General features: G+C 46.7%; 1 protein-coding gene and 5 non-coding genes across 6 annotated transcripts; 1 reads left to right on the top strand and 5 right to left on the bottom strand.

Moving 5' to 3' along the window:
• Positions 1-2,331: 2,331 nt before the first annotated feature.
• On the bottom strand, positions 2,332-7,117 carry UBC (ubiquitin C). Its single transcript, XM_075322487.1, has 2 exons — positions 7,017-7,117; positions 2,332-4,019 (listed from the first exon to the last, which is right to left on the bottom strand). Exon 2 carries the CDS (start codon positions 4,014-4,016, stop codon positions 2,415-2,417), a length of 1,602 nt encoding a protein of 533 aa, XP_075178602.1. The 5' UTR covers positions 4,017-4,019; positions 7,017-7,117; the 3' UTR covers positions 2,332-2,414.
• A 4,551-nt stretch (positions 7,118-11,668) lies between these two features.
• TRNAD-GUC (transfer RNA aspartic acid (anticodon GUC)) lies at positions 11,669-11,740 on the bottom strand. Its single transcript has one exon. It is a non-coding gene; the product is annotated as a tRNA-Asp (tRNA).
• Positions 11,741-11,940: 200 nt separating this feature from the next.
• On the bottom strand, positions 11,941-12,012 carry TRNAD-GUC (transfer RNA aspartic acid (anticodon GUC)). The gene has a single exon. It is a non-coding gene; the product is annotated as a tRNA-Asp (tRNA).
• Positions 12,013-15,350: 3,338 nt separating this feature from the next.
• On the bottom strand, positions 15,351-15,423 carry TRNAF-GAA (transfer RNA phenylalanine (anticodon GAA)). The gene has a single exon. It is a non-coding gene; the product is annotated as a tRNA-Phe (tRNA).
• Positions 15,424-15,593: 170 nt separating this feature from the next.
• Positions 15,594-15,665, bottom strand: TRNAD-GUC (transfer RNA aspartic acid (anticodon GUC)). The gene has a single exon. It is a non-coding gene; the product is annotated as a tRNA-Asp (tRNA).
• Positions 15,666-15,767: 102 nt separating this feature from the next.
• TRNAA-UGC (transfer RNA alanine (anticodon UGC)) lies at positions 15,768-15,839 on the top strand. The gene has a single exon. It is a non-coding gene; the product is annotated as a tRNA-Ala (tRNA).
• The last annotated feature ends 7,760 nt before the right edge of the window (positions 15,840-23,599 follow it).

Raw genomic sequence — 23,599 nt, 5'->3', positions numbered from 1 at the left:
GAAGAGTATTCCAGTAGCTCCTGTGAAGCTCTAGTGAACTCCATGCCCAAGAGCGTTAAGGTAGCGTTTGAAAATAATGGTGCCTACACAAAATATTGACAATTTCGTACTATTCATTAGTTATGTACTCACTTTTGTTGCAAGCGGGTTCTCATCAATACCTGTGTTTTGAGAACACTCTAGAACAGTCATGGCGAACCTTTTACAGGCCGAGTGCCCAAACTGTAGCCCTAAATCCATTTTTTTTCCCGAAGTGCCAACCAATTCTATCATGTAAATAATTGATTGTAACCTTTCCCTTGCCGTCTTCTCTTCTCTCCAGCAGGGAGCATCACACTCATGCATGCTTACCACACATTGAAGCTGAGCCTCTGCCCTTTCCAGACAGCAGTTGGATTGATCTTTCTGGAAAAAATTGCAGCATATTAGACAGATTTTAGCCTGGAATGCAATCAGATGTCACCCTGTAATCCACATCTACATTTCAATGTCTGAAGATCTTGAAATCCCATAAAGACGTACGAGTTGCTCCCCTCCCCCTTCATTGTGTAGTTATGTCCCCCTTCCTGGCCACTTCCTGGTAAACATGTCCCCCCATCCTGATATTTACTACATTCTGGTATATTTGTCCCCATCATGGCCCCGTCCTGGCAAATATACCCCATCCCAGCATATTAACCATCCTGGTAAATGTACCCCATCATTGTAAATTTATCCCATCCTGGCATGTTCCCCCATGCTGTCAAATGACCCCATCCTGGTAAATGTACCTCATCCAGGCATGTTCCCTTATCCTGGTAAATGTACCCCATGCTGATAAATGTTCCTCATCCTGGCATGTTCATGTTTCCCCCCCATGCTGGTAAATGTATCCCCCATACTGGTAAATGTACCCCATCCTTGCAGTCATGTTCCCCCCCCCCCCCCATCCCTGCAGTCATGTTTCCCCCCCCCATCCGTGCGCTCCATGTATGCCCTGTGCGGTTTCCGTGCTCTCCATGTATGCCCCGTGCTCCCCATATATGCCCCGTGCTGGCACGGTCCCCACACCTTGGCACAGCCGCACACAGCTTACACAAAAAAAAAAATCCACCTTCTAGCAGCAGCTCCACCACAGCCACAAGACACCGGCGCCGCCTACTGAGTGATGCTCCTCCGTCTCCTAGGCAACAGGCCTGCAGCCCAGGAGAGGAGGAGTGTCAGAGCAAGGAGAAATGTCTCCTCTGCTAAACACCACATGGAACTTCCGGCGCGATCACATCAGCAGTTCAACGTGGCTCAGTGTGGTGACAGCGCGCGTGCCAACACAAAGGGCTCTGCATGCCCAATGTCGCACGCGTGCCATAGGTTCGGCATCACTGCTCTAGAAGGTCACTGACTACTGTACATTGTATGTTATTGCATGAAAAGTTAAATTTCAAGAGTGTTGTGTACTCGTGATGTACTGAATTTATGAAAATATAACATTAAAAAATGGGAATCAAATATAATTTATACTAAAGCAACATGTTTTGATGATCTAAGGCACTTTTTAGTATATGTGGGTAACAGACATTTATAACTTCAAAAGAGGTGGAGCGCATAAGTAAATGTGAAGTTACACATAATGAAGCATGCACCTGTGAGGAGTACATTTCAGTAAATGAAACTAGAGTGGAAAATTTGTATGTGTCCACAGTTCATTATATATTGTGCTTATTCACATCTTACTCCTAACCCCTTCCACCTTTGGAGAAACAGTTTGTTTATGTTTTTGTACCTATAAAGTGGTGTTCAAACGCTGCTTTGTTTTTCAATGTCGATTTGGTAACAAATCTGCATGTGTTGCTTGTGGATTCAGGACTCCAGTTACTGGGCTATAGAGTTAAAGCCACAATAAAAAGGTTTGAAATCTGCACTGTGCTTTCATTTTCATTTTACCCACAACGTCACAAGGATTTTTAAAAACGCATTTGTATTATAGTGTGGAACCTGCACAACAAATCTAACTGGATTTATCCTCTCACCATTGTGTAGGAGTGCTTGCTTGGAGAAAAAGAAAAAAAAATAAAATAAAAATTGGCCCAGATTGACACGTGTTGCCTATTTTTATAGTTGCTCATTTTTACCTATCCTTGCGATTTATACATTAATTGTATTAAACAAATGTATTTGGCACTATAAAGGATCAATTTGCACCTTTCAGATTTTCCAATACTTTAGGGGTTTTTTTCTTAACACTGCTTATTCTGTTAATTTAAAAATCTAACTCCTTAGGCAAGATCACCACACAACAGGATAGGTTTTTGAACAAGCATTAAGAAATTCAGCAATAAATAAAAAACAAATAGATTTTTGGAATGCATTAAACTTTAATGAAAGTGCAGCGAAAGCATGATTCAGAATGCTATGAAATGCTGTTTGATAGGCATGCTTCAGATACCACCCCTCAGACGCAGGACAAGGTGAAGAGTAGACTCCTTCTGAATATTATAGTCCGATAAAGTGCGACCATCTTCTAGCTGCTTTCCGGCAAAGATCAACCTCTGCTGATCTGGGGGAATTCCTTCTTTGTCTTGTATCTTGGCTTTAACATTCTCAATGGTATCACTGGGTTCCACTTCCAGTGTTATTGTTTTGCCTGTCAAGGTCTTCACAAAGATTTGCATGCCACCTCTCAAACGGAGAACAAGATGTAAAGTGGATTCTTTTTGGATGTTGTAGTCGGAGAGGGTGCGACCATCTTCAAGCTGTTTACCGGCAAAAATCAATCTTTGCTGATCTGGGGGAATTCCTTCTTTGTCTTGGATTTTGGCCTTCACGTTCTCAATGGTGTCACTAGGTTCAACCTCAAGAGTAATTGTTTTGCCAGTCAGGGTCTTAACAAAGATTTGCATGCCACCTCTAAGACGAAGGACCAAGTGAAGAGTGGATTCTTTCTGAATATTGTAGTCGGAGAGGGTGCGCCCATCCTCAAGCTGTTTACCAGCAAAGATTAACCTCTGTTGGTCAGGGGGAATGCCTTCTTTATCCTGAATTTTAGCCTTCACATTTTCAATAGTATCACTTGGTTCCACTTCAAGAGTGATTGTTTTGCCAGTCAGGGTTTTCACAAAAATTTGCATGCCGCCTCTTAAACGCAACACCAAGTGAAGTGTGGATTCTTTTTGGATGTTGTAGTCAGAGAGTGTGCGGCCATCTTCAAGCTGTTTACCGGCAAAAATCAATCTTTGCTGATCTGGGGGAATTCCTTCTTTGTCTTGGATTTTGGCTTTCACATTCTCAATTGTGTCACTGGGTTCCACTTCCAGTGTTATTGTTTTGCCTGTCAAGGTCTTCACAAAGATTTGCATGCCACCTCTCAAACGGAGAACAAGATGTAAAGTGGATTCTTTTTGGATGTTGTAGTCAGAGAGTGTGCGACCATCTTCAAGCTGTTTACCAGCAAAAATCAATCTTTGCTGATCTGGGGGAATTCCTTCTTTGTCTTGGATTTTAGCCTTCACATTCTCAATGGTATCACTAGGTTCCACTTCAAGAGTGATTGTTTTGCCAGTCAGGGTTTTCACAAAAATTTGCATGCCGCCTCTAAGTCGGAGAACCAAGTGCAAAGTTGACTCTTTTTGAATGTTGTAATCTGAGAGAGTGCGGCCATCTTCAAGCTGTTTACCAGCAAAGATTAACCTCTGTTGGTCAGGGGGAATTCCTTCTTTGTCTTGGATTTTGGCCTTTACATTCTCAATGGTGTCACTAGGTTCAACCTCAAGAGTAATTGTTTTGCCAGTTAGGGTTTTCACAAAAATTTGCATGCCACCTCTTAAACGCAACACCAAGTGAAGTGTGGATTCTTTTTGGATGTTGTAGTCAGAGAGTGTGCGGCCATCTTCAAGCTGTTTACCAGCAAAGATTAACCTCTGTTGGTCAGGGGGAATTCCTTCTTTATCTTGGATTTTTGCCTTTACATTCTCTATTGTGTCACTTGGTTCAACTTCTAGGGTGATAGTCTTCCCAGTAAGGGTCTTCACAAAAATCTGCATGTTCTGAAACACAAATAAAAAGAAGTTATTTAAAAATAAACCTAGTAAAATATTTTGATGTCACAAATATAATTCAAACGCAATTATAATTGGTACTCTAACTGCATTGCCAAGATGTCAGTGTACAAGAGCCACTGTATGGACCAGTGATATGCTGCTCTATTCACTATTGGCTGCCACAGGACCTGGAAACACATGACCATAGGGGATGGCAGACCAGCAATCTGATTCAATGATACTAATCATCTGTCCTTACGATAGGACATTTGGAGGATAGGTGATTAAAGTCCTGGACAAAAATCGGTCTGAATCACACCAACACTCCATGGCAATACACTGGTATTTTGTCTAGAGCTGGTTCTGATTTTCAAGAAATCTTACAGGTTGGTTGTCTGGTTCAGTCAATGCTTATCGATTTTAAAAAGGTTAACCCCCGGGCATTTTGCGTTTTTCCGTTTTAAACTTTAAAACCTCCCCCCCCCACCAAGAAAAAAAACGTTCTGCGTGCTTATAATTTTCAGTCAAATTTGCATTTCCATGCAGATTTCTCAGTAACAAGAACTGACAAGGCCATGCAACGATTTTTTGCTGAACTTGTGCATGTAGCTCTTTACAAGAAAAGTAGTTTAGGGTGTGAAATAGTGTTGACAGATTCCCTTTACGTAGGTCATAAATATCAGATTGCTGGGGGTGCAACACTTGGCAACTCCACCAATCACCTGTTCCCAGCTGCATATGACCAGTTGCAGACCAGTGTAGTGGCCACAGCTGGGTACTGCAGATTACACTGCTATTTAATGGCAGATGTGCAGTACACACAAAACAGGTGACAGTTTGCAAGTGATCACATCCAGCCAGGAAAAGCTGATCAGGAGTCCCAGCAATCTTGATAATGACAACCTATCATAAGGAAAAGCGCTCAACAGAGGTATGAGCTGTAATACTATAAATAGCCTATACACAAGCAGCAAACATTTATATCAGTTATTTTTATGACATGTTTCAAGTCACATGGACAGCCCTTTTAGGACCAGGCAATATTTTGTTTTTGATTTTTTCCTCCACTTATTCCAAGAAACAACTTCTTCCCCCCCAGTGACATAGCTAGGAGAGAGTTTTTTGCAGGATGAGTTGTACTGAGTGACATCCTCCATTTATCATGTGGCATAATGGATAGTGGGGAAAAATTCAAAGTGTTTCAAAACAACCCCCCCCCACATAATTCCACAATTGTTTTTATTACAGCATTAACTTTACTGTATAGAAGAAAAAAAAACCCTGGTAATCAGTTGCCAAGGCCAATAGGATTACAGAGAACAGAACTTTTATTTAAGTGGTGGAAAAAAAAAAGTTACAAATTTGTAAAAAAAAATAAATTAAAATTTGCACTTTTAACACCACTTCCCCAATGTTTTAAGATTTCAGGATATTGAGCAGTGAGGACTTTTTTGCACCCAATTGCTTTATTGATATAATTGTAGAGCAGATAAGTTTTGATAGCCTATTACTACTACTGATGTTGCAGCAACTGCGGGGGGGGGGGGGGGCTTTTTTCTGCATTACACTGGTCACAGTTGGTGTACCAAAAATATAACTCAGTAATCTAAAGTATACACTTTTTTTTACTTTTCACTGTATATTAGTTTAGTTCTTAGGGGACTAAAAGCTGCAAAAATCCAATCACTTGTGAAAATGACGGCCTCCTATGCATGCCGGCCATGGCCCTGACAGGCACAGGTCTTAAGTAGACCCCTGGCTGTCAGCGGAATCTCACATTGTGTCACGAGCACCAAGGAGCAGTCACAACGGACAGTGAAGTATCCGCGCAATAATGCATGGCACAAAAACTCCTTCAAATAGAAAACTTTACTGATAAAAAAAAAAAAAAATTCAGCCAATGCAGGGGCTTTTATAAGCCATATTTACACCTTTTCACGGCATGATATAGGCCTTGCATTGGCCAAAACATTTGCAGTTGTGTTTTTCCCCCTTCATGTATTCTGGGGTCAAAAAAAAAAAAAAATCTATTTGAAGGAGTTTTTGGTGTCTTGGATACAGTATTGAGTCTTATCTGTGGAATATGGAGAGCTACCCCAAGTGGCACAAACCATTGGAGTGGTACATGGGAGAGACCTGTTTCATGTAAGTAGCTGCTGATTGGCTGTATGGATTGCTATAGCTCACATGACCCCAGCACTGACAGCATCAACTCCAAAGAATAGGGGTTATTTTATGAGAAAGGGGCTGTCTGAGAAGTGGAAAACCCCTTTTACATAAGAGGGTTTGCGTTAAAAAAAAAAAAAAAAAAAAAGTTCTGTCAGCAGCAAAAGATCACGATAGTGTTATAGGACAGGACCAAAATTTGGTGTAAAATCAGAACCTATGACTTTTGTTGCTGGCAGTGATCAGTCACCGCCATAATTCATGTAGAGTTAACACTTTACTCTCCAACCCTACCAAGTGATTGCATTAATTCCCATCACACCTGTACTTACCAATAACCACTACTGTACTGTCGAAAGTAGAATATAAAATATTTAACCCGCACATAAATGTTAATTAAATAAGGCAACCAATATTATCAAGCTCTCAGAATGCAGTGCCACCGACCCAGGACTGACTTCCGGCACCGACCCAGGACTGACTTCCGGCACCGACCCAGGACTGACTTCCGGCGCTATAGGCGCGAACTCCTCCCCTCTGCTCGCAGGACACGCCCCCTATTGTCTGCCCTCTACGTCACCGACTAACGGCAATGGCGGAGGAAAGCCTGCAGCCATAACGTGACTAACATACGCACATAACTAGAATAACATACCAGCGACGGTAACGACTCAAAGGTGCTCCACTAGAACGCTCGCGAAGTAGGGAAACCTCATGGCGGAGCCCTCACAAAATCCCGCAAATGTGCAAATTATATCATAACCAGTAACGAGGTAGCGCAGTCTATCCTTACACTATAGCAGCTGCCATAACGGGAAAGCGCGCGTATATACTTACTGCAATCCGCGATACCGTCTGCACAGAGCGACCACGTCCTTAGCTGTGTGAGAATATGCCGTTGCGCAGAAGGGTGGCGCTTATATAGATAAGAAGAGGTAACCTTCCGCGGAACCTACTAGACGGACTACTTGACCTGTTGTGGCGCTCCCCACACTCTCATACATAGGGATATAGCACACGAGGAGCGGCCCGCGTGTTATTGTGACGTGTTTATTACACTATGATAATATGATTCACTGGTCCTGTGTAACGAAAGGTTACGAAGAGACGGACGAGAGGACGTTGGCGGAGGAACACATGGAACACAGGAGTGTGGCGGCTGTCGGCACTTCTTGCGCTCTCCGCCTCCTCACGGGTTCTCCGCCTCTGCCCCCTCGTGCTGGGCGGGTTGGTTGCAGAGGCTTATTGTGTGTGGGGATGGGAGGACACAGCATGGGAAGTGGCTGACAGAAAGCACATAATAAAATGTGGAAAATCCCCTTTTGTGCTTGCTCTGTAATAGAATAGTTACTAGGAAATGGGATTAAGGCATTATTATATGTAGGAGCGTAAATAAAAACACGGGCACACAGCTAAAGTCTCACCAAAAACTATAGTGGAACAATTGGCGGAGTCCTAGTGCGTCGGTGCAGTGACAGAGGGGGTCCGTCAGGATTCTGTATCTCGACCCCCTAAATCCGCTGACGTTTTCAGGCACAAAGGATGGTGAGGGCACTTTCACACTTGCGTTCAGCGCAGTCCGTCACTATGGAGAATAGCGTAGTCCATTAACGCACTGCGCTATTCTCCATTGACTTGTATGGACGACGCACTGTAACGCAAGTGTCAGCGTTGCATCTACTGGACGACGCAGTGGCGTTATTTTGACGCTGCGTCGGGCGGAAGAAACGCAGCATGTAACTTTTTTTGAGCAGCGCAATCCGTAGGATTTCACTGCGCATGCTCTTTTTTTTTTTTTGTTAAAAATCACAAACTTTATTTTGTCCCTCGGTGGCCGACATTCAGCTGAGCGCCCGGCCGCCGGCATGTGAGAGCTCTCAGCTGAGCGCCCGGCCGCCGGCATGTGAGAGCTCTCAGCTGATCGTTCACAATAGTCTGCTGCCGGTAAAACTGTAAAGAAGAAGAATAAAAAAAAAAAAAGCTTCCGTTGTTTTGTACGATCCGTAGCATCCGTTGTGCCACATAGGGGCGTCGAGGTACGCCGCTATATATTCACTCCTACTGTGAGCAGCCTGTGGGGCCTAAACCTACTGCGTCTCCGGACTCGTCTCCCATCGAACACATCTGCCACATAATAGATGGGCGATTGCAGGGGGCTGCCAGCAGCGGATTTGGATGATTTGTGGAACAAGTGTAGTCAGTGCGGCAGAAGCATTAATAACAACTATTAATAACGTCATTAAAGAAGTGGAGAAGTGGTTCACCCATATTTATTATTGGCCACAACGATAACTTTCAAATACCTTGTGTTGGCAATAGTGCCTGTGAGCGCTGGCGCGAATCCGTTTTATCCCCATTGATTTGTATTAGCGCCAGATTGTGCCTGATGGCCTTGCATTGCATCCGGCTTTTGACGGATCCGGCGTAATTACTCAATGCGCCGGCCAGATAAAACGTCTCATTGAACGTTTTTTATCTCTGAAAAAACGTTACGGCGTGATTTACAATGGAAGCCTATGGATGCCGGATCCGGCGCCATGTGGCAAAAAAAACGGATGCAGCCACTGGATCCGTTTTTTAAACAGAGCATGCTCCAATTTATTGAAAAATAACGGATCCAGCAAAAAAAAAAAAAAACGGACGAAACGGATGCAAAAAACTGGATGCGCCGGATCCGTTTTTTGACGGATCAGGTGTATACTGGATCCATCAAAAAAAAGGATCAGGCACATCCGTTTTTGTATATTCTGCGCTGGATCCGTTGCATCAGGCACACGCCGGATTGTGCCTGATGCCAAAAAACTGATGTGTGAACGTAGCCTGAGACGTTCCATCCGGCTGCCGCATTGAGTAATTACGCCGGATCCGTGAAAAACCGGATGCAACGCAAGGCCATCAGGCACAATCCGGCGCTAATACAAATCAATGGGGATAAAACGGATCTGAACATTTTCTGCAGTAAAACCACGGCAAAACCGCAGTAAAAACCGCAGCGTGCGCACAGACCCTAACCGTCCCTGTATACACTAGCATAGATAGAGATTTTTAGAAAAAGTATTTCTAAAGATCTTATATCATATGCTAATGAGCAAAGAGACTAGTCCCAAGGATGTTATATTCCCTGACTAGTCTGCCCTCTTTGTGAGCGTACTAACATAATTAGAGGGGGATATAACGCCCAGGGGACTAGTCCCTTTGCTCATTAGCATATGATATAAGATCTTTAGAAATACTTTTTCGAAAGATCTCTTTATGTATGCTAGTGTATACAGGGACGGTTAGGCAGGGATTAGTAAGGCTAGGTTCACACTTCCGTTAAAATATATCAGTCACAATCCGTGGCTCTGGTAAACAACGCTATCCGTTTAGCGGATTCCGTTGTGTCCCATAAACTTGTATTAGTGGCGGATTGCGACTGATGACCTTGCATTGCATCTGCTGCGTCGCGGTCAGTCGTTTTTTGACTGACTGCCGGGCGGGAGCAATGCAGAATGTAACGTTTTTCTGGCCGTCAAAATTGACGCACAGCGCAGGAATCCACCACAGTCCATCACGCTTGTAGTGGATGTCTATGGTGCTGGATTCCGTCGTAATCCGTCTTACGAAGGAATCCAGCGCTGGATTCCGTCATGCTCTACTGAGCATGCCCAGTATGTTTGGCACACCCACTGGGCTATCCCAAACACAAACGGATCATGACTGATCCGTCAAAAAACGGACGCACAGCGGATGCAACGGACGCAACTGATCAGTTTTTTCACAGGATTCCTGTGAAAGGAATCCTGTGAAAAACACATCCGTTGCATCAGTTGTCAACTAAAAAACGACTGATCCATTGCTGATGGATTTAAAACAATGGAAGTGTGAACCTAGCCTAAGGCTAGTTTCACACTTGCGTTGAACGGTATCCGTTGCATTGCGTTGTGTAACGGATGCAACGGATGTGTTGCATATAGTGGCACAACGGATGCAACGGATGCTGCAAAACAACGCAATTCGTTTTGATTATTTTTTATTTTTTTTTTACAGTTTTACCAGCGGCAGACTATTGTGAACGATCAGCTGATCGCTCCCAGTAGCCGGCCGCCGGGTGATCAGCTGATCGCTCCCAGTAGCCGGCCGCCGGGTGATCAGCTGATCGCTCCCAGTAGCCGGCCGCCGGGTGATCAGCTGATCGCTCCCAGTAGCCGGCCGCCGGGTGATCAGCTGATCGCTCCCTGCAGCCGACCGCCGGGTGATCAGCTGAGCGCTGTCACTTGCCGGCGCCCGGGCATGCCGGCGCCCGGGCATGCCGGCGGGCGGGTGCTCAGCTGAGCGCTGTCACTTGCCGGCGCCCAGGCATGCCGGCGCCCGGGCAGGCGGGCGGGCGCTCAGCTGAGCGCTGTGACTTGCCGGCGGCCGGCCATGCTGGCGGCCGGTCGCTCAGCTGAGCGCTGTCGCTTGCCGACGGCCGGGCGCTCAGCTGAACGTTCGGCCACCGCGAGCCAAAATAAAGTTTGATTTAAAAAAAAAAAAGAGCATGCGCAGTGAAATCCAGAGGATTCCGCTGCTCAAAATAACGTTACATGCTGCGTTCCTCCCGCTGGGCGGAAGCAACGGAGCGTCGCCCAGCGGAAGCAACGCAGGTCCTTTTGGTACAATCCGTCACCCATACAAGTCTATGGGAAACAGCGGAATCCGTTAACGGATTCCGCTATTTTCCAAAAGGGCGGATTGTAACGGAAGGAAATAAACGCAAGTGTGAAAGTACCCTAATATGTACCCAGAACTGCTCGTGATCCTGGGTGCATATTGCAGCTGACAGGTTCCCTTTAAATGCACCATGTGAAAAGCACATAAAGACCAGCATTCATGTTCCCAGCATAAAGCTGAATGCCCTTCCAGGTCTATTTGCTCATTCCTAAAATAAACAATCTTCTCTTTAAAACAAGTCCAGAAAAATACGTTTCTCAGTTATTTTCATTTGGAGAAAATAAACTAATCAGCTACTAAAATGACAGAACGGAGAGGACAGGAGAGGAGAGAACAGGAGAGGAGAGAACAGGAGAGGAGAGAACAGGAGAGGAGAGAACAGGAGAGGAGAGAACAGGAGAGGAGAGAACAGGAGAGGAGAGAACAGGAGAGGAGAGAAGGCTGCCAGTGCAGCATGTGAGCAGTAATGTGCTCCAGCTCTGGGCAAGTGCAGATGTGCGACTAGGAGAAATATAAACCTAGAAACCTAGGTTTATATTAATAAACCTAATAAACCTAGACACCACATACCTGAAGAGTAATAATCCTACTACACAACCCATAATAGAAGAGTAATTATTCTACACAACCATAATCAAGGACTAATAAACCTAAATACCTCATAAGAGAACAGTAACCCCGTAATACATGATTAATAAACCTAAACACCACATGATCCCTTTTTATAATAAAGTAATACACCTAGGTACCCCTGATTTATAATTAAATACGTTAAAGTAAAAAAAAAAAAATGCAGCCTCCCCGTCGGGGAATCGAACCCCGGTCTCCCGCGTGACAGGCGGGGATACTTACCACTATACTAACGAGGATTAGCTGCCGGAGACCTCCTGCACTGGGCTCTTATTGTAAAACAGCTAAATTGCTGAGTGTATTCTGCATAGAAATAACTACGGTAGATATGTAACAACGGTGCAGTGTTCAATCAGTTCAAAATAAAAAGGCTCCTGTAAAATAATAGTACATTTTAATTAGGGAAGTATTTATAATAAATAGAAAAAAAACATGCAGCCTCCCCGTCGGGGAATCGAACCCCGGTCTCCCGCGTGACAGGCGGGGATACTCACCACTATACTAACGAGGATTGGCGGCTGTCTGCTCTGAGAATCACTCGTTATGTGGACAGACTGAAACAGAGGTTTATTACACACAAAATTACAAAGTTGCTATTTTTTATTTTATCCATTTTTCTATGTTCTGTTACATTAAATTTGTGCCTTTACAGCATTAACAAATACTGTTTAGACAATAAGGGCAAATACTGTATATTATGTATAAAAATGTATTTTTTTTTTTTTGCTCTTAGGCTAGTTTCACACTTGCGTTCAGCGCATTCCGTCACTATGGAGAATAGCGCAGTCCGTTAACGCACTGCGCTATTCTCCATAGACTTGTATGGACGACGCACTGTAACGCAAGTGTCTGCGTTGCATCCGCTGGACGATGCAGCGTCGTTATTTTGACGCTGCGTCGGGCGGATGGAACGCAGCATGTAACGTTTTTCTGCGCTTGGCGGAGTGTAAAAAAAACGCAACCTGCAGGAATCCTTTAGGCGTCTGTTGTTTTTATAATGGACGCCTATGGTGGCGGATTCCGTTAGAATGCGTCATTTGACGGATTCCGTTAACGCAGCTGTCTTTACACAACTGCGCATGCTCAGATGTGTAAAGACAAGGAAAAAAAACTACAACGGATTGCGTTATTTTGTACGATCTGTAGCATGCGTTGTGCCTCTATATGCAACGCATCCGTTGCATGCGTCACACAACGCAATGCTACGGATCCCGTCCAACGCAAGTGTGAAACTAGCCTAAGGCTGCTTTCACACATCCGGTTTTTGCTGTGCGGCACAATCCGGCTCTTTGCAGAAAAAACGCAACCGTTTTTTTTTTCCCGCCGGTTGCATTTTTCCCGCATAGACTTTCATTAGTGCTGGATTGTGCCGCATGGCCTTCTGTTCGGTCCGTTTTTTGCCGGATGTGGCATATTTAGCCCATGCGGCGGCCGAATGGAACATTGCCTGGCACATTTTTTGTCCGGCAAAAAAACCCGCATCGCGCCGCATCCGGTCGATGCGGCGCTTTTTCCATTGCATGCCTATGGATGCCGGGTGCGGCAAAAGACGCATCCGGCCGCCGCATGCGGTTTTTTGCACTGCGCATGCTCAGTAGCGTGCCGCAACCGGCAAAAAACGGACGGGCCGCATGTAAAAACTTATGCAATAGATGCAGTTTTTGCGCCGCATCCGTTGCATAGGTTTTAGAGCCGGATTTAGCCACGCTGCTAAAACGGGAGGTGTGAAAGCAGCCTAATCTCACACTATTTAGCCTCCCGGCAGCAGGGCTCCAAGTGCAGACACCAGGTAGGTTCAGAGTGCTATTAACCTGTAGATTAACCCCATATTCTCTGGTTAAGCGTATGTGCGCACACTGCAGTTTTGTTTCTCCAGCAAAAAACGCTCCCTCTGACAGAAAAACGCACTTCTGCCCGGAAAAACGCATCCAAAAAAGGCATGCATTTTTACAGCATTTTTACTGCGTTTTGGTGAGTTTTTGCCCCTGCATATTTTTTTTTTAACATTGTGAATGGAAAAACACAGGGAAAAACACATCAAAAAGAGGTGACATGCCGCTTCCTTTTTCTGCAACCAAAACTGCAAGTAAAAAAGAAGCAACGTGCGCACAGTCTTTCAGATTTCTTATAGACTTTGCTGGGGAAGAACTACATGCAGTTTAGGACCACAAACTGCACCAAAAAAGCAACAAAAATGCAGCAAATAAAGCAGCGTGCGCACAAAGCCTATTGTTTTTTCATATGACAGGTTGCCTTTAAGGCTATGACAAATAGTGTGAAATTATAACAAAAAATAGTGACTGTAACTGCTGCACCGACACTGACTACATTAGAACGGCTGTCAGTCAGTTCCCGGTTACGTATACAGTCACCGTTCACTGAGCGCCAATGGATTGTCCTGACAGTGTAGGGTCAGCTGATGACCCCTGGCGCTGTCATGGCTCCTGAGAATAGCAGCAGAGCGCCGGTTTTCAGAAGCACTGAACATGTCTCCTGATCAGAGCGATGCTCTAAACAGAGGAATTGAATGGATAGTGCAGGCGTAGTAAAATCAATAAAAAATGTTAAAAAAAATTAAAACTAAAATACCCCTAAAAGCTTAAATCCCCCCTTTTTGCCTCATTGAAAATAAAACAATATAAAAAAATACATATATTGGGTATTGCTGCATTTAGAAATGCCTGATCTACCAAAATATAAAATCAATTATTCTCATCAGTACAAAAATCTAAACACCAGAATTACGTTTTTTTGTTGCCGCAACTGTGTATTAAAATGCAACAACATCAAAACATCGCATCTACCCAAAAGTGGTATAATGTAAAACGTCAACTCAAGACGCAAAAAATAAGCTGTCTCTGCAAATATATGCTTTGCATGCATGTGGTCACGTGACGATTAGATGTGCAAATGAATTGAGCGAGGTTGGACGTGGCTGGTCGGAATGTGGCGGAACATATGCAAATCTAAGGCTAGGTTCACATTTCTGTTGTTTATTATCAGTCACAATCCGCCGCTCTGATAAACAACGCAATCCGTGGGGCGGATTCCGTTGTTTCCCATAGACTTGTATGGGCAGATTGTGACTGATGCCCTTGCGTTGCATCCGCCGCCCGACTGATCAGTTGTGGAACGACTGACTGTCGGGTGGCAGGAACGCAGCTTGTAACGTTTTTTGAGCAGTGGATTCCTTTTGACTTCGCTGCGCATGCTCTCTCTCGGCGGCTGAACGATCAGCTGATCGCCCGGCAGCTGCCTTCTGTGAGCAATCAGCTGATCTCCCGGCTGCCGGCTTTTGAGAGCGATCAGTCGCTCTCAAAAGCCGGCGGCCGGTAGGGTAGCTGATCGCTCACAGAAGCCGGCCGTCGGGCAATCAGCTGATCGCTCTCAAAACCGGCGGCCGGCTTACGAGAGCAATCAGCTGATCGTTCACAATAACCGGCCGATCATCTGATCTTTCACAGAATCTGGCCGCTGGGAGATCAGCTGATCACTCTCAAAAGCCGGCCGCCGGCTATTGTGAACGTTTACTCGTTTTGCAACGGAATCCGCTTTCTTGTGACAATGAATTTCAATCCTTGTCACCCGTTGTACAACGCATCAGTCACAAGCGTCAAGCAACGCATGTGACTGATGCTAAACAACGGAAATGTGAACCTAGCCTTATACTTGCTGCTTCTGCTGTCCACATTGGAGAAGCCTCAGTGGACGCTGTGAAGAGTCAGCAATCTGAAGTCAAATAGAGAAACTGCAGAAAAATAGAGAAACTCACACGTTTAAAATACATGTGAGAAGCAACATGTAAAAGCCAGTGAGACTGAAGTATGGAAAAGCTATTGGCAAAACAACTGCCGAAACCCGGGATCGAACCAGGGACCTTTAGATCTTCAGTCTAACGCTCTCCCAACTGAGCTATTTCGGCCATATTGTTGCATACCTCACATAATTCTTTCTAGCCACATATCTCCAGCAAAATACATTGTTATGTGCATTGTATACAGCTATGTTCTATATTCAGTGCTGACTTCTACCTGTGCAAAAAAAAGAAATGAAAGAAAAGAACAGAAAAAAAAAATAAAAAAAAAATGCAGCCTCCCCGTCGGGGAATCGAACCCCGGTCTCCCGCGTGACAGGCGGGGATACTCACCACTATACTAACGAGGATTGGCTGAGAGTCAGCAGATTTCTTTCTACCACTAATGTACACAGTGCACAGGCTGCTTTGTACTGTATTTTAGGGCTCGGTTTCCTATATTATAACACAAAGGGGATGTAGCTCAGTGGTAGAGCGCATGCTTTGCATGTATGAGGCCCCGGGTTCAATCCCCGGCATCTCCAAGGGAATTTTTTTTTTTTTTTTTCTTCATTATTCTTTGCCTTCGTTCTATTAGGCCACCATTCCAATGACTTTACTCATGCAACCTAAATTCGGTAGTTGTTGTTCCTCATGCAACAATCAAGTGGCAAAAAATTAATCAGCATTAGATTAAGATTATGTGCGCACACAGCAGATTTTTTTTTTCTGCACATATTCTGAAAAAAGCATGTGTTGTTTTTTTTTTTTGCAGCATTTAGGCTATATGCTCACATTGTGTTTTTATCTGCAGGAAATCTGCACATAAAAACTCACGTTTTGGCAGGAAAAAGACAACTGAAATAACACTTTTTTTTATTGTGTTTGCGCGTTTTTTTCCCATGCTTATTTTTGTGCTTTTTATAATCATGGGGGTTCGGACGATGTACCCCCGTGATCAATGCCGGGTCTTCGACTGACGTTAAAGCCTGGGCCCAGCTCTCAATGCCAGGATCTGTGTCCGCGCCACCCCCAGCGGCTTAACCCTCTGAATGCTGCAATCAGTGCGATTGCAGCATTCAGAATGCAGGGAGAGGGATCTCTTACTTCTCTCTGGTGATTAGGTCCCTGTAATGCAATCACAGGGACCCGATTGCTGCCATGGTAACAATGGGTCATCACCAAGACAATTCTGGGTTACTGAGCTACGGAGAGCCTCACACATCATACTGGATGCATGGTGTGTGAGGCAAAGGACTGCACTATAATCCCCAGTAGTGATAAAGCATTGCAGGGAATTCTAGAAACCCAGGAAATAAACGCAGAAACAGTTGACATGCTGCTTTTTGTTTCAGCAACAAAATCTGCAAGAAAAGATAAACAGCGTGTGCACAGCAAGTCACGATTCTCATAGACTTTGCTGGGATACTTTATCCTTGTTTTTGTTGATTAAAAAAAGCAAGGAAAAACACACAAAAAAAATGCCACGTGGGCACAAGGTCTTTTTTTTCATGCTTTAATTTATCTATTGACATTGGGAGAAAAGCAGAAAAAAAAACACATGCTACTTATTTTTTCAGCACCAAAATCTGCAAGGAAAAAAGAAGCAACATGTGCACACCACTTCAGGATTTTCAGACTTTCCTGGGATGTGTTTTTCCTTACAGTATTGATTAAAATCTGCAAAAAAAAAACAAAACCAGTAAATATGGTACGTGTGTACATAGCCTTAGGCCTCCTTCACACCTCCGTATCTCCGGTAAGTGCGATGTCCTTTTTCACACATACTGGAGACATGGACACACATAGATCCATTAAAATCAATGGGTCTGCGCACACATCCGCGCTTTCACAAGGACCATGTGTCAGTGTGCTCCACACGGCGACATGTCCGTTTTTCTCTGGCAGAAAAGATGTCACATGGACCTCACATTGATGTGATCCGTGTGACACTTAGGCCTAAGCCACACGGCATGAAAATCAGTGTGACTGGAATGCAATAAAACATCGTATTCCACTCGGACCAATTCTAGCCTGTGTCAGCACACATGAGCGATTATATTCTCAGCCCTAATCGACCGAGAAAAAAATCGCAGCATGCAGCGGGTGTAATGCGAGACTCTTTCTCTCGCACCCATTCAAGTGTATGGGGCAATAAAAAAAAAAAAAAAAAATCGCACTGCACTTGCGGTACACCGGTGTACCGCGACTGCAGTGCGAGAATGGTAATAGCTGGCTACGGAGGAGAGAGGGAGATAAATCCCTCCCTCCCCTCCGCAGCACCTGTTTAGTGCCGGCCCCCCCCCGCAGCTGAGGTCTGCTCGCACAGTCGGATCTCAGTTGCAGGGACACTCGGCTCTGCTGTACTGCCAGCGTGAGCAGTGCCATGTGAGGGGATCGCAGTAATCCCAGTGTGGCCCCGGCCTTATTGGAGAAAACACGTCACATAAAATAAAGAATTTTTAGACTTAAGGGGGCTTTACACGCAACGACATCACTAACGAGATGTCGTTGGGTGTCACGAAATTCGTGACGCACATCGGCCTCGTTAGCAACGTTGTTGCGTGTGAAACGCAGGAACGACCGTTAACGATCAAAAATACCTAATCATTGATCGTTGTTCGGTCGGTCTAATCCCAATTAGTTGCTGTTGCAGGACGCAGTTTGTTCGTTTTTCCTGCGGCAGCACACATCGCTACATGTGACACCGCAGGAACGAGGAACATCACCGTACCTGCAGCCGCCCGTAATGAGGAAGGAAAGAGGTGGGTGGGATGTTCGGCCCGCTCATCTCCACCCCTCCACTTCTATTGGGCGGCCGCTTAGTGACGCCGAACAAACCGCCCCCTTAAGAAAGGAGGCGGTTCGCCGGCCATAGCAACGTCGCTGGTCAGGTATGTATGTGTGACGGGTGTTAGCGATGTTGTGCGCCAGGGGCAGCAATTTGCCCATGACGCACAAACGACGGGGGCGGGTGCTTTCACCAGCGACATCGCTAGCGTTGTTGCTGTGTGTAAAACCCGCTTAAGGCTGCTTTCACATCAGCATTTTTTTTGAAGGACGTTAAAAAAAAACCCCCGCATCTGACTGGATCCATGACAAATGTGTTGTCATTGCAATGCATTTTCAATGGAATCGCGTTAAGATGCGTTCGCATGCGTTCTATAATGGATCCGTTCCTTTGCGTTTACCGAATTTTAAAAACGCAACATGTAGCTTTTTTTATCTGCGTCCAAATACTGTATGTCACCGGATCCAAACTATACCGCACACAAGCACATGTGAACGGTGGTATTCTGATAGAAAGGATCCAGTTTGCTCTAGTGAGCATGTCCAAAAACCAGTCTCACAGTCAGTCTCTCTCCTCCAGATCACAGTCCGTAGATTACTCCAATGCCCGCCCATAAACTGCAAGTGAAAGGATCCTGTAAAATAACTCTTGCGTTTGCATGCGCTCAACACTAAATCAACAGGATCCAGTCACACGCAGTTTGTGTTTTTTTGACATCCAACAAAAAAAAAAAAAAAAAAATGTGAAAGCAGCCTTACTGCGCTGCTGTCTCTGCTGATGCTTCAGGGCACGCTCATTGCATATTAACTGCACTCACCACGGACCCAGAAGTAACAGCAGCGCCGGAGGCAGGCACTATACAAGCTCATTCTGTCCGTGTGCTATCCGGATGTCACACGGACAGCATACTAGCACAGACATGTCACAGGACTGCACATGGAACACACGCACATACACCATGGACCGTGAAACACACGTGTTTTACATGGATGTTTGGAAGAGGCCTTATGGCGACTTGCTTGCTGCAGTCACAGTACGCATGAGATTGCAATGAGAGAACACTTCAGTAGCGAAAACTAGAAATCTTCACCCACATGACAGGTACCGCAGCCAAAGTCGCTGACTAGCCCCAGCCTAAAAATCAATACTATTACCAAGAGCACAGATACAGCTCTAGTGGGGATTCAGCTTTCATTTCACTTTGCTTTAAAGGGATTGGATGGGGAAAAACCACTTTTATTCCCCCTGTGAGACTGTGACCGGGGTTATCTATGACGGCCGGTATGTCTCGCCCCGGTTATGCTCACTCCATGATAATCCACTATAGGGTTAATGCTGTTCCCCTACAGGCTGAAGGAAGGGTTAAATAGATTCAGGAACAAGGGCAGGTGTGCCGGGTGTGAGGGAGTGATCACATCTCCCTGAGTTCTCTGCCGGAAAGGCACATATGTACTATTGTGGACTTTTTCTTTGGAATAAACCGTGTGCTGTGAACCTTGGTGCCTGGATCCCGTGTCTTCTGCAGCGCAGCCGACGACGCTACCTCACATATGGTGGAGAATGCGGGCATGACAGCCGGTGAGGTGTAGCATCCATCCCTGGTGACCCAGCTGCGCATGTCCTGGATTCGAGCGGCTATACTACAGCCCAAACCCGGCGACGCCATGGAGGACATAATAAAGCATTTGGCTCAGGCTAATGCACAGCAGCAACAGACCAATGCACACCTGCTCCAATCCTTGCAAGTGCAGGAAAAAAAATTCCAAGAACAGATGGATCAGGCCAATGCACGTCAGCAGCAAGCCTTGCAATTGCAGGAAAAAAGGCACCAAGAACAGATGGTTCTCCTGGCCAAGTCGATCTGTGCCGGACCGGCAGCAACAACCCAGGGACCGGGTGACGACGGCAGCGTCCGGAAAGCGGTGAGACAAGCGTTGCAAAAGATGACCCCGGGTGATGATGTGGAAGCGTTCCTGGCGGTGTTTGAACGGGTGGCCGAGCGGGAAAAGCTGCCGACCCCGCAGTGGGCTGAGGTATTGTCACCCTATCTGACGGGGGAACCCCAAAAAGCATACCTGGACCTCTGTACCGAGGACGCCATTGACTATGTGACCCTGAAAGCCGAAATACTGGCTCGGTTGGGGGTGAATACCTATGTACGGGCTCAGCGGGTAAATCAGTGGTTCTTTGAGGAAGCCAAACCCGTACGCTCCCAGGCCTATGACTTGTTACATCTTGTAAAAAAGTGGTTGCAGCCTGACACTCTGAGCCCGGCGCAAATGGTGGAAAGGGTAGTGGTTGATCGTTTTGTGCGCACTTTACCCGTCACCGTTCAACGGTGGGTCGGACAGGGTGACCCGAGTACCCTGGACCAATTAGTGGGCCTGGTAGAGCGGCATGTGGCTACGCAGGACTTGATACGGGACACTGAGACTTTGCGTACTGCCCGTCGGTCCGGCCCCTCCAAGCCTAGGGCCAAGGACCCACCGCTGACACCGGTGCGGGAGTCCGCTACCGTCCCGTCTGAAGCCGCACCCTCCGTCTCGGAGGTCCGGAAAACTATGTACCCTAAACGACAACTCGTCAAGGGGATGTCCTTCCCTATTAGATGTTGGCGGTGCCAGCGGGTGGGACATATGGAAGCCCAGTGTCCACTCACCACGGAGCCCATGGATTGTGGGGTTACACGGCGGGGTTCAATGTATGCTCAGGTGGTGTGTACCGCTGACCTGGTCTACCCAGAGACTGAGCCCCACTTGTGCCAAATTCAGGTGAATGGATGTCCGGTTACAGGCTTGTTGGATTCCGGAAGCTTAGTGACCCTTGTGCGATCAACCCTAAGGGCTAAAGTAAAGGCCACAGGACGTACCGTGGGGGTGGTTTGCATACATGGGGACCGCCGAGCCTATCCCACGGGGATAGTCACCATCACAGCACCTTGCGGTCAGGTGCAACATGAGGTGGGACTTATTAATACTCTTCCCTATGATGTGATCCTAGGAAGGGATCTGCCCTATTTTTGGACTTTATGGAAGGGACCTCCTAAGTCCCCTCAGATATTGGTCAGTCCGGGACCTGAGCCCTACAATCCTGAATCCGGGACGCCTGCCGTAGGGGTCCCCATGATAGGGACAGGATGTGAACCTGATAGGTCGCCCCTAGAGGTATTGGCAGGAGAGGCTGAGACGGTCGAGCCCATCCCGGAGTTGGAGGCGTCCCCGGATACGTTTGGGACAGCCCAACTCCAGGACCCTACATTAATACATGCCCGGAGTCGGGTGACAGTAGTTGACGGGGTGGCACAGCTGCCTGGTGCCCAGGTAAGATACCCCCATTTCGCTCTTAAGCAGGATTTACTCTACCGGGTAGATGAAATACGGGGCGTAGGGGTAGAGCAGTTGGTGGTGCCCCAGCCGTATCGCCGGCGGGTCCTCGACTTGGCTCATAAACACCTGATGAGTGGTCACCTAGGGGTCAAGAAAACACAGGAGCGAATATTGCAAAGGTTCTATTGGCCCGGGGTCTTTGGGGAGGTAAAACGGTTCTGCGAAACCTGCCCGGAGTGTCAGCTTACCGCACCCCTGACCCACTTTCGCAGTCCGTTGGTACCGTTACCCATTATAGAAGTCCCTTTTGAACGGATAGGGATGGATCTGGTGGGGCCCCTCGTAAAGTCTGCTCGAGGGCACCAGCATATCCTAGTGATCGTTGACTATGCCACCCGGTATCCAGAGGCGATACCTCTCAGACATACTGCAGCCAAGCTTATAGCTCGGGAGTTGTTTGCTGTGTTCTGCCGGGTGGGGTTGCCCAAGGAGATCCTTACGGATCAGGGGACCCCATTCATGTCTAAAGTGACCAAAGAGCTATGCCGGCTACTCCAGATCAAGCAGTTGCGTACGTCTGTGTATCATCCTCAGATGGATGGTTTAGTGGAACGATTCAATAAAACCCTGAAAACCATGCTCAAAAGGGTGATTTCCAAAGACGGGAAAGACTGGGATATGATGCTTCCCTATTTGATGTTTGCCACACGAGAGGTGCCACAGGCATCCACGGGGTTTTCGCCTTTCGAATTGTTATACGGGCGACATCCCCGGGGATTGTTGGACCTGGCAAAAGAAACCTGGGAGCAGGAGCCCACCCCCCATAAAAGTGTGATTGAACACATTTTGGGTATGCAGAACCGCATAAGCGCGGTCATGCCAATTGTGAAGGAGCATTTACAGGAGGCTCAGGCCGCGCAAAGCGGCCGCTACAATAGACAAGCCACCGTGCGGACCTTTAATCCCGGGGATCGGGTGTTGGTATTAATCCCCACGGCGGAGAGTAAATTCCTGGCTCAGTGGCAAGGCCCCTACGAGATAAAGGAAAGAGTCGGGGTGGTTAACTATAAAGTATTGCAGCCCGGTAGGCGGAAACCTGAACAAATATACCATGTCAACCTATTAAAACCTTGGCAGGAACGGGAAAGCCTGATGGCTGTTTTTTCTCCACCTCCCTCCTCTTCGGGTCGTTCACATCCGGCTCCAGCGACCTCCGGAGAGGACGAACCGGAAGTAAGGATTGGAGAAGCCCTCACCAAGACACAGAGGCGAGAGGCCAGACGGTTGGTTCAGCAGAACCCCGATGTCTTCTCCGAGCTGCCCGGTAGGACCAGTCTGATACGACATGATATTGTCACCGAGCCCCACCTGAAGGTACGCCTGAAGTCATACCGAGTAGCGGAGGCTCGACGACAAGCCATATCGGAGGAAGTAAAGACAATGTTACGCCTGGGGGTCATCGAAAAATCCCGGAGTGAATGGGCTAGTCCGATTGTCCTAATACCAAAACCCGATGGCTCCTTAAGGTTAAGGCAATGACTTTAGGAGATTGAACGAAATATCCAAGTTTGATCTCTACCCCATGCCCCGGGTGGATGAGCTGATTGATAGGCTGGGACAGGCGCGATATTTTACCACGCTCGACCTGACCAAGGGGTACTGGCAGGTGCCACTAACGGAGTCCGCCAAGGAGAAAACCGCTTTTGTTACGCCGGAGGGTCTCTTCCACTATGTTGTCTTGCCTTTTGGGTTACATGGCGCTCCGGCCACGTTCCAGAGGTTGATGGACTTAGTGCTGGAACCCCACCAGGCGTATGCATCAGCGTACCTTGATGACATCATTATTTACAGCTCCGATTGGCAGACTCACTTGGAACAGGTACAAGCGGTGGTGGACGCGCTTCGAACAGCCGGATTGACAGCCAATCCCAAGAAATGTGCATTGGGACTCACGGAAGCCCGCTACTTGGGCTACGTGATAGGCCAAGGAGTGATTAAGCCCCAAATTAACAAGGTCGAGGCGATCCAGAAGTGGCCTAGACCCCTGACCACGAAGCAGGTTAGGGCCTTCCTGGGTATCGTGGGGTACTACAGGAGGTTTGTAAAAGATTTTGCGGGACTATCAGCCCCCTTGACGGACCTTCTCAAAGGCAAGAAGTCCGTCATGGTGCGCTGGACTCCGCAGGCC

The sequence above is a fragment of the Anomaloglossus baeobatrachus genome, chromosome 1 (genome assembly GCF_048569485.1).
Source record: "Anomaloglossus baeobatrachus isolate aAnoBae1 chromosome 1, aAnoBae1.hap1, whole genome shotgun sequence".
NCBI lineage: Eukaryota > Metazoa > Chordata > Amphibia > Anura > Aromobatidae > Anomaloglossus > Anomaloglossus baeobatrachus.
Note: the sequence above shows the minus strand (reverse complement) of the source record. Positions and strands in the feature narration are given on the sequence as shown.